The sequence below is a fragment of the Protopterus annectens genome, chromosome 3.part1, assembly GCF_019279795.1.
Source record: "Protopterus annectens isolate FY-2018-M chromosome 3.part1, PAN1.0, whole genome shotgun sequence".
NCBI classification, from domain to species: Eukaryota; Metazoa; Chordata; order Ceratodontiformes; family Protopteridae; genus Protopterus; species Protopterus annectens.
The window spans coordinates 1,658,835,738-1,658,853,916 of NC_056732.1; the positions used below are offsets into that span (position 1 = coordinate 1,658,835,738).

An 18,179-nucleotide genomic window follows, 5' to 3' on the forward strand; every position below is an offset into this window, starting at 1 on the left:
CAAGCAATCTGCTGCATCACTGGTTCAGAAACTGGAAGTATATGTCTTCATTTTTTTTCTAAATTCCATTCCCTCCAATTGAGCAACATAGGATCATAGGTTAGTACTAAGCTAACTGTCCTTGCAAGCCATTTATCCCTTGTGAGACTCAAACCCTGGACCTTGTGTTTGTGAGGCAAACACCTAAACCATTAGGCCACCCTCCCAACCCAAGATCTCAATTTCTCACAAACATTTTTGATAATACCCATTCAATCATATCCTTTGGTTGTTTGCATCCTTATTTCTCCTTGTTTTAATGGTCTAAGAGTTCTGCTAGATTTATCGCAGTGTGACATTTGTGACCGATGTTTCTTCAAAACTTGGGTCTTGATCACTTTCCCTGTTCTTTACATTTGGAATCAATAGTTGTTTACTGATCGGTAAGGTCGTTCTCATCTGTCTAGACATTAATGTCTGAGCATGTGAACCAAGTAAGTTATTTTGGAGAATGTTTCTGAGATTAAGAAGGTTAAGGATAATGTGGGTACCATCTTTCTTAGATTTCTCTAACAGACATTTCGCACTTTGGACTGCATGTTCAGCTAATCCATTTGACTGTGGATACTCAGGACTACTAGTAACATGGTTAAAGTCCCACGACTCACAAATTTCTTGAACTGCTGAGTAGTAAACTGCATACCATTATCAGATACAACTCTGTGTGGACTACCATGCACAGAAAAATGTCTCTTCAATTTTGTAATGACAGTGCCGGATGTTAGGTTAGGAAGAAGGTCAATTTCAAACTAATTTGACTAAGAATGCTGACCATTCCATTCGAAAATAGCAGTAGCAACCGTCGACCATGGTAGTTCAGGAATCTGGTTTAGCTGAAGTCGCACTTTTTGTTGGTGCAGTTTAGTACTAGTGCAAATAGAACATGCTAGAGTTTTTTTCTCTGTATCTTTTGACATAGAAGGCAAAAATACTATGCCTCCTCCCCCTCTTTTGGTAAAATTGGCACCCGGGTGTCTATGATGTAAGATCTTAATATATTCCCATTGTAACACTGAAGGAATAACTACTTTAGAACCTTTCATGATCATACCATCTTCCGTCATGAGCTCATCTCAGTAAGGAAAATATGTCTGGACATAAGGTGGGTTGTCACACTGGCCATCCTAAATTAATAACATGTCAGCTTCTGCAGAACTGTGCCTAAAGCTGTGTAATGTCTAAGTTGATCAAGATGTGATGAGGAAAAAATTTTGACTTCCATGACTTCCAAGTCTGGGTTCTCATTGTCATGCTGTTCTGTTGTCTGGGTGCTCTTGATAAAGCATTTTCTTCTTCTTTCAGCTGCTCCCGTTAGGGATCGCAACAGCAGATCAACTGTTTCCATTTCTACCTGTCCTCTGCATCTTGCTCTGTCACACCAACCACCTGCATGTCCTCTTTCACCACATCCATAAACCTTATCTTAGGCCTTCCTCTTTTCCTGTTACCCGGCAGCTTCATCCTTAGCATCTTTTTCCCAATATACTCAGCATCCCTCCTCAATGTATCCAATCCTCTCTCTCTCTTCTCTCTCTCTGGCTTCCAACCTGACACCTGGGCTGACCTTCTAATTATTCCTAATCATGTCACACACGTCACGCCCAGTACAACATCTTGAATCAACTCACCTGCCCAGCTCCTCTCTGACTCCCTTTTTTTCAATGCCACTGTCTCCCAACCCATATATAATAAAGCTGGTCTCTCTACCCCCCTTCCCTTTCCTTTTACTGGTCTTACTGGTACGTCACAAATCCTTTCACTACTGTTCACCACCTCCACCATCCCATCCTGCCTGTCTCCTCTTCTTCTCTCCCACCACATTCACCATTACTCTGAACTGTTTGATCCCAAGTCATCCACCTTCACCACCTTCCACCTCCTGCATCCTGCATCCTCACCATTCCTCTATCCTCCCTCTCATTCACACACATATATTCTGATGTTCTTGATAAAACTTCTGCAAGGTAGAAATATTTGCCTTTTATGTAGATGACAGTGAAATTGTACTTTTGCAACATTAACATTATGCATTGCAGACATGCTGGGGCTGAAAGTATTGGCTTTTTCAGATTTGTCACTAGAGATTGGTGATCAGCCTCTATTTGAACAGGTTTGCCATAAATGTAATCACTGAGCTGCGAACACTACTGACAAAAGCTCTTTTTCAATTTGCACATACTGCATCTCAGGTTGGGTTAAAGTTCTGGATGCATAGGCTACTGGTATGCCTTCTTGAAGACATGCTGCACCAAGACCATACTTTGAAGCATCACATGAAACAATTACAAGTTTGTGAACATCATAATATTTCAAAGTGGGTGGACTGGCAATTTTCTGTTTCAGAACTTCAAATGCTCTTTGGTGTTGTTCTAATCAGGACTAGTTTACATTTTTGCATGTCAGCTCATGTAATGGTGCTGAAAGTTCAATCAGGTCTGTGATGAACTTTCCTAAATAGTTGACCATATCAAAAAATGCTGCAAATATGTGACATTGTCTGGAACTGGCATCTCAAGAATTGCAGCTTGCTTAGATGGATCTGGTTGTAGGCTAGAACTAGAAAACAACTGACCCACATAAGTAACTTCTATCTGCTTGAATTTACATTTATAAGGATTCAGTTTAAGATTGACTTCAAGTCCATGGTCTAGAACTTTCTTGAGGTTTCTATCACGTTCATCTTTACCATTGCCCCGTACAATAATGTCATCTACTGTGATAGCACATGGATAACCTGAAAAAAATTGTTCTGTCACATGGTGAAAGACTTCACTGGAAGAATTTATCCCAAATAGCATTCTAAAAATATGTGCCTTCCAAATGGAAGTAGTTAACAATGAAGATCTGTCACCCAGCAAAATTTGCCAAAACAAATTTTTTGCATCTAAGACTGAAAAAGTAGTGGCATCTGGCATGAGAGCTGCTACTTCTTCTACTGTGCACATCGGATGACGAGGATATTTAAGTGCTTTGTTTAAATCTCTTTGATCAATACATATTTGAATATTATTATCTGAGCTTTTCTTATGAGCTACAACCATGGATGATACCCATTCAGTCAGTTCTTTTACTGGCGTTATCACACCTGAATTTACCATTTTGTCTAGTGTTGCTTTTACTTTGCTCTGCATTGCTATTGGAACGTTCCTTGTTGGTCGAACAACTAGGTTTACTTCACGGTTTAACCTCATGCAATATGTGACTGGTAGTTTGCCAAGCTCACCTTTGAAAATATCAGCATACTCACGAAAAATATTCTATGTAAAACTAGTGGGGCTGTTCAAACTTATATGATGAACTTCCTTATTAAGCAAAATAAGTTCCATTCATAAACTATCTTTGAGGCCTAACAATGACTGCACATGTCTTTTGAGTATGTAAAACTGCAAGTCGTATCTGTTCCCAGCAGAATGATATGTGAGAACTACTGCACCATCAGTTTGAATCTCTTCACCACCATAAGCAACAAGTTTTGCACACTTTGCTGAATCAAGTTTTTCACTAGCTTTCACCTTGGCAAACATTTGTGCTAATATAACATTGCACTTGGATCCTGTATCTACTTTAAGCTCTACAGGTTTCACATCAAAACAAACAGTACAAAAAATGTTACCCTTTGCTGCCAGATTACCAGTTAGCTGATAGTTCACTTTATTGATTGTTTCATCCAGCACAGATACACTGTCAATATAAAAAGTTGGCTCTTGGCTTTCTAACTGACTATTTGCTTCTTTGAACGCTTTTTCTTATTAACATGTTGTGCCACTTTAGACTTGCAAAGCCTTTTGAAATTATTCTACTTTTTACATTTGTGACATTGCTGACCAAAAGCTAAGCACTCCTCTCGTTTAGGCTCATGGTTGCCTCCACAATTACGATAAGATTACTTGTAGCTGCCCCATTCAATTTATGGTTAAACTTGGGTACTGCCACATTCTTTGGCTTATTTCTCTTATCCATCTTAGCTTTGTGTCTCACGGTATCAACATTCTCACTAGTAGATGTTGTATGAGAAACAGCATGCATGCTTTTTTCACTTATAAAAGTATTTGTGTGCTTTTCTGTAAGCTCATGTATTTGACAAATTTCTATAGCTTTGCTCAACATTAACTATCTGGAAGCAAAATATTTCTCACTGCATCATTATTAACACCACACACAAGTCTGTTCTTTATCAACTCATCTCGTAAAGCACCATATCTGCACATTTTTGCTTTATTTCTCAAGTCAGTAATGTACGCTGGTATAGTTTCACCAGGCTTTTGATTTCTTGTGTAAAATATGAGCCTTTCCATTCTAATACTAATATGAGGATTACACATTTCTCTAAATTTACACTTTAAGCACTGAGGGTCTTCCTGCATTTCAGCCTGTATCACAATATGGTAGTTCCCCTCCCCTACATTAATGACAGGTGCATATACAAATGAGCGTTCCCACTTAATGGCTTCTGAGCCTGCTAAGTTAAAAATTATGAATGCCTTTGTACATGCGTCTTTATCAGAAAAAGCAGCTTGTATGAAAATATCATATTCTTGTTCAAACACTCTCTAATTCTCACAAATATTATTATCAAACACCAGTGGTTCGGGTCTGCAAAATCCCTCTGCCATATCAACAAAATATACTTCAACATAAGCATAGACCAGGTGCTTATAAGTATGCACAAATGTACAACAATCTCTTTAAAAAGGCTTCACTTTGATACTGCAAACACTGTGGATATTCCAGAAACTTTGGACAGTTTGAAAAGTTTCAGTTAATGTGAAAAAGTAGTACATTGTGAAAACGTGTAGTTGTTTTATACTTTTTGTACATCTTAAACATTTCAGAAATTGTTTTGAACATTTTGGATTTATTTCTAGCATTTTTATCAGTATGTCGTGATTTCAGACATTTTGTTTATCTCGTTTTGAATGTTTCATCACACATTTGGCGAATGAAAATTCATTTAAATGAATTAAAGTACCTTTGAATAACCGCTGATCGGTTTGCTAGTTCATGCCTCATTGCTTGTGTGTTGCTTCAACTTCAGATTCCTTCTGGCTTTGCTTCTGCCACCATGCCGTTTTAGACATGCTGCTTCTGACACCATATTGTTTTGGACATGTCACTTCTGACACCATGTCGCTTGTCTCATGTATTGAAAAGAGACAATAAAATGGTGTATGGGTTCAAGATATTTATTGTTCATAAACATTGTCAGGAACAGTAACTGGAACATGTATATTCAAGTTAACTGATTCAGTCATTACTTCAAACACACTCACATGTGCATCTCCATTCTTGCCTGCATTCACTCTTACTGACTGTACAAAATGGCACTGTTCTCACACATGCTCAGTACTTGTTTGCACATGCTATCTAGCTACTGTGGCTCAGTAGGAACATTACACATAATCTGGAGATTACTAGCCTTACCACTTAAGGGCCCTTACAAGCCTAGCCAATATAACTTAATTTTACCCAATATATGGCCTTTAGGGGCAAGAGGATGCCATGGATTTGTGCCTATACCTTGAGTATCCTATAGCTTGCCCCTGTCCATAATGTATATAGGTACTACCACAGGTGTGAATTTGTGATTCCCCATCCATTGATCCAAACTGCATTTACGGAGGGCCAGGGAAGGGCTTTGCTTAATGAGAATGAGAAGCCTGTTCTAAAGAAAGGATGATCTCTGAGACACCTATCTCTTTCTTCAGCATGTTTTGTTTGAGTCGCTGACTATGTTTAGATCCCTAGATCAGGTGACCTTCATGCTGTTTGACTTGTGGATGTGTGACATCAGGGCCAGATTTGTGAGTGCCTTGTAGGTCAGCATAGGTCACCCCTTAATAGTTGGTAGAAGACAGAGTAAAAGGATAGTCTATCCACATAGTTCATGTTGTTTGTATTTGTTTTGTGAGGAATCTCTGAGGTCACTCCAGCTGCTGTAAGTACCTAGCCAAGTACATGCCAAATGGCACATTGTACTCAATTATTGGTCTAATAAGGGCTGAGTACAGTGGGACTATAATTTTCTTGGCTCTGGATGTCATACCTTTACCTATAAGTTGTGCCACATAAAAGGATTCCTTCATCACTTTGGACACATGATGGTCAAAGTTCAGGCTACTGTCTTTTTGTGTACTTAGATCTCTCACCTCTGAGTGTACTCTAAGGGGTGCACTATTGATGTTGTAATGTGCAGGGGTATTTGACTTCCCAAAGTGTATGCTAATGCATTTTTTTTTTTAATTTAGTTTTAGGCATAGGTGGGTGGTCGTGGTGGGGCAGCGGTTAGTGTTGCAGCCTCACAGCAAGAGGTTCTCTGGTTCGATCCTCAGCTGGGGTACTTTCTGTGCAAAGTCTGCATGCCTTCCCTGTGGTCGTGTGGGTTTCGTATGGGTGCTCCAGTTTCCTCCCACATCTCAAAGACATGCTGTAGGTGGATTGGACATTCTAAATTGGTCCTAAGTGTCAGTTCATGTGTGTGTGTGCGCCTTCTTTGGAAGGTTGGGTGCCGGGCTGGCAACTCGGCACTGTAAAACTCCACTGCCAATCATGAGTGGACAGGTGATCCACTGTGGTGACCCCTAACTGGGAAAAGCCAAAAGAAGAAGAAGTTTTAGGCATAGTTCTGGCACCAATCATTTGTCTGATTTAGACCCTCCTGAAGGATATCTATATTAGTGTGGGATTCAGTGATTATCCCCAGCTGAGTCATTGGAAAACTTTGTCATCCACAGGCCTTCCACATTTGCTTTGACTTCAGATAAGTATATTTTGAACAGAAGTGGTGCCAGTACTGAACCATGTGGCACACTACTTACCCATTCATCTCACTCTTCAGTTTATCACTATCACACCTAATAGTACCAGCCTTCACCAATTTAGCACATGCATTCATTAAATCTACAATTTTTTTTCTCACGTACAGATCTACATGGCCTTCTTGCTCCTTACATAAATAAGTCACCATCCTGTTCTCTTCATAATAAGAATGATTAACACACAATGCTACCTAATCAACTCCACAGACTTCTCTTCCCCTACTCCTACAACCAGAGTAACAACCGCCAGATATAAGCCACCCCACCACTAGCATGTAGAATATCCCCCCAGAGTATCTGATGACAATATTCCGATCACTGTGCTGGCAGAAAAGACTCACTTGTACCCCCACCCTCAACATGTTATATACATCTGCATCTGTGAACAGATGGTGGGCATACTGGGTAAGATGATTGTGTAGACAGTGATAAAAAGGGCCTTATACCACTAGCATATCTTACCTGACTGATACAGTGCAAAAAGGACTACAGAAATATAAACAGCAGACTGTGGGACAGAGAAGCTTTATTATAAAGCATTCATTATTTGGACATAACCTACATAAAGCATTCAAACATAGGGAAACAAAAATTAAAAGAAAAACAAACCACAAAGCCATAGCTCTCAAACTCTCAGCACAAAAAATCTGGACAAAGACAAATATATTGTGGGGGGGGCAAAAAATAGGCCTTTAGGGGCAAGAGGATGCCATGGATTGTTGTTTTTAAATAGAATGAAAGTCCTTTTGTGTTAACATGCATTTTCTGATAAACATGAAATGTGAAACTCAAATGTCTGTCATCATGTAATGAATTCAGTCCTTACTGATTTGCCACAAAAATTCTGAAATTTTATGAGGAACAGACCAAAAATCTGAGGCAAAAATCTGGACAACTGAGAGGTATGTGCAAAACACAGTGAACCCTATAATGTTATTATATACATTTGACCTAGCAAAAGAAAAAAAAATAATCAAGAACATATGAAAAAAACACTAATGTAGACAATAAAAAAAACACACTAACCCCCACACCCAGCCTCTTCCCAACGATGTTAGAGTCCCAAATTCTGGCATCCTTTTAAGAACTTCTTGTTCAATGTACAAGTGCACCTGTCTCAAAAAGTGTCATGTGACATAGATACCGATCAATTGCTCTACTTTTTGTTCCACTATTACCCGCGGTGGTAGCGTTGTCGCCTCACAGTAAGACGCTGTCCGGTTCGATTCTCAGCTAGAGTGTCTTCTGCATGGAGACATGCATGAATGGGCGTACCTTCTTGAAGGTTGTGCATCAGGGCTGGTAACTCGGTATGTAAAACTCAACTACCAATCATTAGCAGACAGGAGTTCTGCTGTGGTGACCCCTAACCGGGAAAAGCCGAAAGACACAAACAAACTTCTTGATTAACTTTATGAATTCTATTGAACCATTCCACTGTGAAATAAAGTAAATGAACTACTTCCACTGCCAACTTTGTATAATGACATATTCATTTGTAAATCTATTCATGTTCACTGTGTTTTCTAATTTCTTATATCTCATGTTTCTGCTGTGAATTATTTCATGTGGGCTGTGTTTGATAATGGTCACTTTTGATCAGTATACCACCCTGATAAACGTACATAAACAATGTTTGGTTAGGAGTTACTCTGCTTTAGGCTTGACAGGACAACTGGTGTTTTAATGCATCTATACTAGTAACACCTGATGTTTCTTTCATATAAGGCTATATGTTTAAGATCACATCAGATCAGTCGTGGGGTCACCCTTATGAAAGTAGATGACCAGAGCTTTTACCCACTTATATAGCACAAGACAAATTGAAAAGCTTAAGCTAAAGAGCTTCAGGAGTGTATTTGTGAGACAGTGTTTTATATTGACAAGGAAACAATGTGGCATACTTATGGAACTACTGTTTTTGTTTTTCTTTTTTTTATACATCTGAAAGACTTGCTTGTATGTGATCTCTGGGTTTATGATATAGACAATATATGCGGTGACAGAGGAAGCTTAATATGTTTGCAATATCCTGAGGGTTTGAGTAGGTGATGTTATGTACCAGTTTGTTGCAGTGATGGGCACTGTCCCCAATGCTCCTGATGTAGCTGAAGAAGGACTTATGGTTGTCCTTGCTGGCGATAGTGATTCTCAGTTTGTACTTTGTCTTGGTGGATCTGATTTTACTTTTTACAGGACATTTTCAGTGTTTTGCATAAGTACCTAACAGCTATTATTTTCAGTACAATGGCTATAACAACAGCATTGCTTGATAGGGTGTGTCATTCATCTGGAAACTCCAATACTCACATGTGGAATTATGGTGATAGATGGAGCTGTAATTGGGAAGAACACCTTGCCTGACTGGAAACTTACTGGTGAATTATTGAACTTCTGTTCTAGTTATAGATAGTCGGTAATGAGTGCCATCTTCAGTGTACCAAAGCTAACTTGGATCAAAGGTTAATAACTATCTGTGGAGTAATGTCATCAGACCTAAGACTGTATCCTTGCACCACTATGGTCAGTAGTACTATCACATGGTCATTATTTTATTTTACTTATTTGCATTTTTAATTGAGATATTCAGCTTGCCTCCTTTTAACATAGTCCTGAGCAGAAAAGCTCCACATAAACTTTAAGCATGGAGTTGTTCATGAGTTGAATCAGAGGACTATGAAAGAAGCTGGACAGACCTATGAAACCAAAATTACAACAAGGGTGTTCTTGGCATGTCTAGGCAATGCTTCTGTTCTGCAGGGGGTCAGGTATTTTAGTTAGCTTGTATTATTTAAGTTTCTTTACCATTGGAAAAGCATTGATCTGAGTAGAACAATTTCACATAGTCTGGGAGCTCACATTCAAACTGAATAGCACAATACATGTTCGAGTGCAATATCAGTTTTAGTACCTGAAAAATATGACAATTTCATTGTAGTAAATAGTTATTACATTAAAATAATCAATAATTGCAGATCAGTCAGAACAGCAATATTTACACAGCAGTTCCAAATTTACTGTGAGCAGCTTAACTGAGAAAAAATGTAAGGGAGACGGGAAATTATTTACATTACTTAAGCTATCTTGGAGATGTTAGAACCTGCATAAGACAGCTGTAAAATACATCAAGGTTTTTAAGGAGAATTTGAGTTTAGGAAGTGTTCTGGGGATATTGTTCCATAGTGTGTACAGGCAGACAGAAGTGATTCACACAGTTTTGGAGCTAGTAAACAAAATCTGTGGTGACGTTTTATTAGGACCCATGGTTGGACCATGACTGGGAAATCACTGGATTTTGCTACTAAGATTTTTAAGGGAAAGTCTGTCTGAGAGGCAGCAGTAAAATTGTAATTTTAACATATTTAAGCAGAGTGACTCTATAAGAAGGTCTGAGATCTTTTGACCTCTATCCATTTCCTAATTCCTGAATGAACCCACTTCAATACCTCAACAGTCAAGGTTATATAAGGGTCTGTACCTGAAAGGTTCTCAGTGCCTGCGATGTTAGCAAGTCAAAAACTTTGCTGGTGCATGTGACCAGTGACAGAGATGCCAGAATGCTAAAAAAGGTTTTCCATGCGATGCTAGCAGGAGAGCCTCTAGATCTGACTGGTGGGTGCTGACAAGACAGGAAGGTAGATATCAGCTTCTAAAGTCCAAAAAGAAGGGCTGGGTGTAGGAGTTTGGAGAAGCTATGGGGAATGACAATGGGCTGGGCAGTGATTTATGGTTATTAAGAAAATAAATTCCATTTTTAAGAGATGAGACTAAATATATTATACCAGTAATTTAGTACAATGTCCAACCATTAATGTGATTCCATACAGTTAAACAAGAATAAGAGATAAGAAGATGATAGTTTTGTTAAAGGTAGACACAAGAAGAAACTCAGGTTAAGGTTAATAAACGTTCCTACCTAAAATTTCAAGTTGCATGAAATATTGTATATTTCCAGTAGTTAGAAAATCTGGATTCCAGAATTTTGTAGTACTTTCTTGAAAAAAATGAAAATCAGTCACTAAGAGAGACTTTTTTGAGATTCTGACAAACTATCCAGCGGTTTAGCATGTCAGTGAAACATTTTCAGGACAATGAAACATGTCCAGGACAGTAAACATTCCTGAGGACAGTGAAACATTCCCAGGACAGTGAAACATTTCCAGGAGTGTGAAACATTCCCCAGGCTGTTTTTGGCAATGGTGGAGTGACAAACTGAATTCAGCTAGGGATATTGATGGGAGGTGGAAGGAAGTGCACTGAGCATTCCAGAGCCTCATGGATATTTTTCCTTTGTGCATGCAATGCTACCAGTAACTGCTATGAATGGATCCATGTATGTTGATAAGGTCACTATGGTAACTCAATAAGTCTGAAATGGCAAGGATGAAGGAGTGAATGAGATATACTGAGAAGTGCGGAAGGCATTGCCAATTGCTGCATGTCACAGTTAGCCATCCCTTTTGTCACTGCTTATATGATGGAGATAGTGCCTTTGGATCGGTAAACTGGAATAGGGGTTCCTATTTTCAAATGAGGTGGTAAAATGGTATATTGCTATAGAGGGATGAGTTTGTGTTATATGTCAATAAAGAGAAAGGAAAAGTGTTATAGTCCTGGGCTAGTATTTGTATGTTTATCACTATGGATTAAGAAAATAATATTGACATGTTGCTGGTGACCTCAGGATTAGGACAGTGGGCACAAAGAGATGCTCTTTACAGAAAATGCTCTATATAAAAGGTTTGTTACCTAAGTTGCAGATGAGATTTAATTGTAGGAAATGAAAAGGAAAAACTAAACAAGTAAAAAATAGGCAACTATAGACAGTGAAATAAAAAAAATAAATAAAAGCATAAATAGGGATGTGTTTTTTGAAAGATGAATAATGTAATGTTGCACAGAATGGCCTTGACAAACGTTGGTAGGGTAAAGGAGAAATATAACCAAAGAAATGAAGTGTACAGCTGATAAAATTATCAGTGCAGGGTTTAAGAAAGGAACAGGTATCATATATACCAGAACAGAAGATAAAAAAAAAAGAATTGAATATATTTTTGCGTACTTCATTTCCAGAGATCTGGGGGTCTTGGCAGAGTTCAGAAAACACAAAATTGACAGAGAGATGCACATATATCTGTTGTAAGGTGTGTGTGTGTGTGTGTGTGTGTGTGTGTGTGTGTGTGTGTGTGTGTGTGTGTGTGTGTGTGTGTGTGTGTGTGTGTGTGTGTGTGTGTGTGTGAAATAGAGAGAAAAATAGAGAGAGAGTCTCTGCTGAAATTATTGTTTCACAGATACATATTGGTGTGCAGATTTATAATGCAGAGTGTGAGCTAATATAGGGATTTAAAATGACTGTATCAGGTAACACTTAAAATCTGACATGGGAGGGTGGCCCAACTGAAGCTAAGTTATTTAGGACATTCACACAGGCAAATAAGACTGCAGTTTTTATTTTGACAGCATCCTTGAAGTTTTGTAAATAAGCAGTCATGACATGGCGGCCAGTATAAAGTACTGAGACACAGTTGTTCTGCTCTGCAAGCACTTGTCCCCAGATTTGTGAGGTGATTCCAAATAGTGAGGTGCACAAGTCTGCAGGTGAAAGGTGAAGTAGCATATATTATTTCACAGATTTTAACGGTGAGCCACCAAACACGGCTGTTCAGCCATTGCTGGACAGGTACAGAGTACCTGAGGTGAGACCCAAAAATTCATAAAACAAAGCATATTTACTTATGCAAAATTTTGCATAAAACTAGCAAATATTTTTTTTCATTCCCTTAGAACTGTACGTGAGCATGTGTGTGCATGTGTGTGTCTGCATCATCAAGGTGCGAATGCACAGATTGATTCTCCAGGTGAGGTCACTAATGCAACATGGTGGTCTAACTCAAAGATTCCCAGCAGCTGGTGCACAACAGCTCCTTCCTGCCTGTCAAAGTGTGTGCAGATGTCCAGCTGCTGCTCATGCATGGAGATGGGAGGAAGCATGTAGATGGGGTGGCAAACGATCACAAAAAAAACTTCTCATTCACAAGTGAACAAAAACACAGCTAACCTAAATTACTACTGTAGTACTGGAAAACATTCTTTCATGTGGGGGCTTCCTCTTAATTTTATATATGCTAAGTGTGAGGGTAAAGGATTAATTCCTCTATATAGTGCAAATAGTTTTGCACAAATAGTGATACCAACAACCTACATTACGCTGAGAGGGCCCATGGATAATAGTAACTTTTATAAAGTTTGATTGGCAGATGGAACCCAGTTAAACAGCTATAAATTAATAATAGAGAAGTAAGTTCATGACAGTGTGATACTGACACCTGTCATGTGACAGGCTGGTGCTTACCTTGGCCTGCTTATTCCATGCCTCATCACTTTTGGCACAGATTTTGTCATCCCAAAAGTCAGTTGTCCCTGAATTGAGAGGATGCATCCAACAATAGTTTATAAACTGCAAGAAAAACTCAGCCAAGCTAGAGTTTTCACTGTGTGATACCTTAAGCCTCCTGTAATGGAGGCCCATATGCAAAAGACCTCTTAGGAATATCAAGAGTTTCAAAAATGTCATTTGCATATATTCCCATGGGCCTCCATTTCAGAAGGTTTAAGGTATCATACAGTGAAAACTCCAGTTTGGCTGAATTGTTCTTGCAGTTTTTTTACTGAATAGTTTGTGTGTGACCTTTTTACTCTTTCATTCATTCCAACAAAAGTTTATCACATGAATGACAACATCTAAGAAAAAGGTGAGAAAAAAGATGGCAAGCAAGAGTTTGCATAAGGAGGTTGACAGGGTCACATAATTCTGAAGCACCATAAAGGAATGGATCACCATTTTATTCATTTCTAACTATACTGACCATTAAATCAGCTGGAATTATCTGCAGTCTTTTGTGCTCTTGTGATCTTGTTTGTACAACTATCAGTTTTTGTTTTTCTTTATCACTTATTTTGCAGGTCTGATTTTCTTCATCAGAATTTATTATACTCTCTACGTCTTTGCTTTTTGGAGGGTTTTCTTCTTCTCTTTTCCGTTTCTTTATATGATCTTGTTGCTCAGGTAAACATGAGTCTTTATGTGGTCTCTTTCTTCTTCTCTTTCGATATTCTTGTTCATAATTTGCTTTTGATTCACAGAAAAAGAAAAATAGTAAATGAGCATATATAAGGATTTTAAAAGGAGATAGGTGATGATAGGTTAACTTAAAAAGACACAGCAAAAAGCATAAGTACTGATCATCAAGGCAAATCAATAATAAACACCTGTACTGCCATTCAACATATGATATTGCAACATTTTCTTTATTTATTTATTTCAAATATTTAGCCATGTAAGGCCACCAGGTGCAAGTGATTCATCTGGGAGACAATCAGAATAACTGCTGGGATCTGTGAGTCTCATACGTGAGTCTCACACTATTCATACACAGATTATAAACATCCAGCAAAGATTACGGGACAGAGATCATAACCAGTTCAGAGATAGTTATGATGCTTGCAGTCCCAGACACCATTGATGATCCCAGCCTTACATCCCCATTGCACTGTCCAGTTAAATGACCTTTCAGCCAAATGCTGGCTGAGGGAATGTGACCTTGGACTACAGGCAGTAGCTCATTAACAGCTCATGGCCTTTTACTCCTCTCCTCTAAGTGCCAGACTAAGGTCACAGCTTTATCTCAATATACTAAGTTACTAGATGTCAGACAGAAAAGAGTCTGAAGAAAAATGAGACAAAACATGTTCTTAAAATGTCTACAATCTTCTTTTTAAATGAAGTCCATACTGGATATTTTCTAAAATTAGCAAATAATAGCTGATTCATTTCTTTAATACAAGTATGCACATCACAAAATGCTGCTGGCGTATCAAATAAAATATCAGATCAAATTAAAAATGCATTACCGAGCCTAGCATAAACTTATTACAATAAAACTAACCTAGTACACTATCGAAATATGCTTATTATAACAAAGTAACAGATTTGTGGCATCAAACTGGCTGGATGTAAAATCAATAAATAGGATAAATCAATGAAGTAAAACACAATTGCATTAAAAGTAAATGTTAATTTTGTATTAAAATGGGTTAGCTGCAGAGTAAGCCTAATAACATGAAGAAATCTTAAGGGACCCCTAAGGTTGCCCGCTACCCTTTCTTTCTTTTTTCCCCTCCCTCATTCTTTCTTTCTTTCTTTCTTTCTTTCTTTCTTTCTTTCTTTCTTTCTTTCTTTCTTTCTTTCTTTCTTTCTTTCTTTCTTTCTTTCTTTCTTTCTTTCTTTCTTTTTTCCCTCCCTCTTTCTCTTATTCCTTCTTTCTTACCTTCACTCTAGCTTTCCTTCCTTTCATTGCCATTCATAGCTTTTTCAGTCTGCAAACCAGTTTTCTGCAGTCTTATATACATCCACTTATAGTACAAGTATTCACTAATGAATGTATGCATATATCATCTGTCTATTTGTCCTCGATTTATAAATATCTGTCCATATAGTATATGTTGACCAGATTTTCCCGGTGGACTGAGCACATGAGTGACACTTCTTTTCTCAGATGAACTTGAAGATCACATTGTAACTAAATGGCAAGTGCTTGGTTACACATGAGCCAAGTTGGACTTGAATGATTCAGACTCGTCATTCTGTAACAAAACCTTTAATAATAACTATGTTATTGCACTACTTTTATAAAAGTAGCTTCACCATGCAAGAATCATGTCAGACACCATTAGGCTTCAGTGCTACGTCCCAGAGTCCTAAAAATTACCTAAATAAAAGTTATACATTTTTGTTATACTTATGTTACTGCTCAATACTAGGAGTCTAATCAAAATAATTCCACTCCCTACAAGCTCTCCTCACCCTAGAGAATGCTGACATCTGTGTGGTCACTGAGACAATGTGGAGAGCTACCAGCAGTGCAAGGTTATAATGCCTTCCACACATTTAGATGAGCTACTACACAGACAGAGACTAAAGGTGGTGGTGCCTCGATTTACATTAAAAATAAATATTCCTCAAAGCTGGTCTGACAGGAAAATCACTTGAGCTTCTTCATTCAAACTGCCATAGGCAAAGTCCCATGCCACTTCCTTGCAAGGTATAGGTCCCCCACTATGTCCCCAGAAACCCATAACATGTATTTACGCATATTGGAAACACTCACCATCCAACCCAATACCATATTCATGGGTAACTTTAGTTATCCCATTATTAACTGGAAATCATATATGACACCAAGTGTACAGGCACAGAGATTCCTGGATTTTGTAAACACAAACTCCCTAGATTAGAAGGAGCAAACATACTGGATTTGGTCCTCACTAATATGGGAGAGTGCAGTCTTCTCTGCTATGATCAGACCACAAAATGGTCTCATCTGCAGTACAAATAAAACATTGAACACCAGCTAACCCTGGAATATTCAGGAAGTACTCTAAGGCTAACTTCCTACTATTAAGTGATAACCTGGCAAAATTTCAAGCCCCCATAAACCCTGTGAACACTGCTATCTACACGGAATTGTTCACAGAATCCATATACAAGCATGTTAATAGTTGCATACAGGCAGCTGTACCCACCAGGAAGAAGTTCACAACTGACTCAAAAAACAAGCCACCCTGGTGGAATCCCAAAATCAATCGGCTATATAACGGAAGGAAGAAATTAATGGCAAAAATTAGGAGATGTTGCACCAGCAGGATATAAACACTCTCATCAAATGAATCAAACAAATAAAGTCTACCAAAGACAAACTTGAGGTGAATTTGGCCTCCCAGACCAAGGACAACTGCAAGGCATTCTTTAGCTATGTTTGCAACCTCAAAGCCAATGCACAATCATGTGCAGAGCTCATTGCAAATGGAGCCACCTATATTGAGCCAGAAAATATAGCAAACCTCCTGGCTGATAAATTCAGCTCCAACTTTACTTCTCTCTCCCCTTCAACCTTCCCTCAGGAAATATCATCAAATATAAATCCCCCTACTATTACTAGGGAACAGGTCCTTAATGCTCTCTCTAAGACCAAGAACACTGCATCAGTGGGCCTAGACAATATCCCAGGATGTCTTCTATACAGCATGAAATATGACCTATCAGGACCTCTGTTTAACAGTAGCCTACAAACAGGCTTTGTGCCTCATGAATAGAGAACAGCAACAGTAATTCCTCTGCACAAAAGCTGGCTATTTACAAACCTCGGAATCTACAGAAACCATAAGTCTCACCAGAACAAATTATCATGGAAATGATCAATAATGACATAGGAAAACTCCAGACATTGGACACAACCTAAATCTGCTTTGTCAAGAGAAGGTCATACCTATTAAACCTGATGGACTTCTTTGAGAAGGTCACCAAGGCAATAGATGAGGAGAAAAGAGTGCATACTGCCTAATAGGACATGGCTAAGGTGTTCAATACAATTACCTACTCGGGTCTAGTTGACAATGAAATTGTATGTGTGTGCAAGTGGTTGCAGGTTAAGGTCAGAATAAGGGCTAAGGCAAGGAATCTTTTTGTGTGCATATTTGATTATGTGTGTGGCATGTGTCAGAGTTTCTTGTTCAGTGGTGGTATTAAAGAAAGGATTTTTCAAAGGTATGGTGAACGTTTGGGGATACGGATAGGGGTAGGGTTAGGACTACCACACATTAGTAAGGTGCTGCAGGGGGGCTTAACATGGACAATTTAATTGTCTTCTGGCCAGATCACTTAACAGATATCTTTATTACATTCCCATCCACTGCTTTATTACAGTTCCATCCACTGATATGACATCTGAATGTTCAGATTTATGTCAGAACAGCTTATTATTCATTTTACAAATTCTAAGGCCACACGGTCAGATGTGTCAAAATCCATCATATCTGCTTACTTCAGAAATCACTGTAGTCATATTAAAAAGAAGTTAACTTGCATAAAATTTCACATATATATGTAAGCAAAAGGGCTAGAAATGTCTCCTAGGTGTTTTCCCTCTAGACTATTCCTATAAATAGGTTTCTATTCAATAGGACATTCCGATTAGACAAACAGAAATAGATAGTAAAGGAGTTTCTATCCTTGCATTTTCTAATCCCCTTGCCCTGATACATGTTACACATTTAATTGGCTGAGCAGGACAGGTCAGATTTCTCTGTTCCTCGCACGATGCTCATCACGATGCTTATCTTAGCCTTTGGTATCTCTGGACTTTCCAATGTAAGCTGAGGAACATAGTCGCTCCAGCAGGCCCTGGGTCTGCCATCCCAGCAAGTCATGCCAGGTATAGTTCCCATTTCAATTATCCTCACTAGTCACCAAAGTTATTTCAACATGAA

General features: G+C 38.5%; 1 protein-coding gene across 3 annotated transcripts in view; it reads right to left on the reverse strand.

The window, feature by feature from the left end:
* Nucleotides 1-18,179, reverse strand: part of LOC122798604 (ubiquitin carboxyl-terminal hydrolase 47-like) — a 766,891-nt gene that overhangs the window by 274,406 nt on the left and 474,306 nt on the right. For all 3 annotated transcript variants that reach the window (XM_044067681.1, XM_044067680.1, XM_044067682.1), the window contains one exon: nt 13,721-13,983. In XM_044067681.1, coding sequence (XP_043923616.1) covers nt 13,721-13,983 — 263 coding nt within the window. The remainder of the gene's footprint in view (nt 1-13,720; nt 13,984-18,179) is intronic.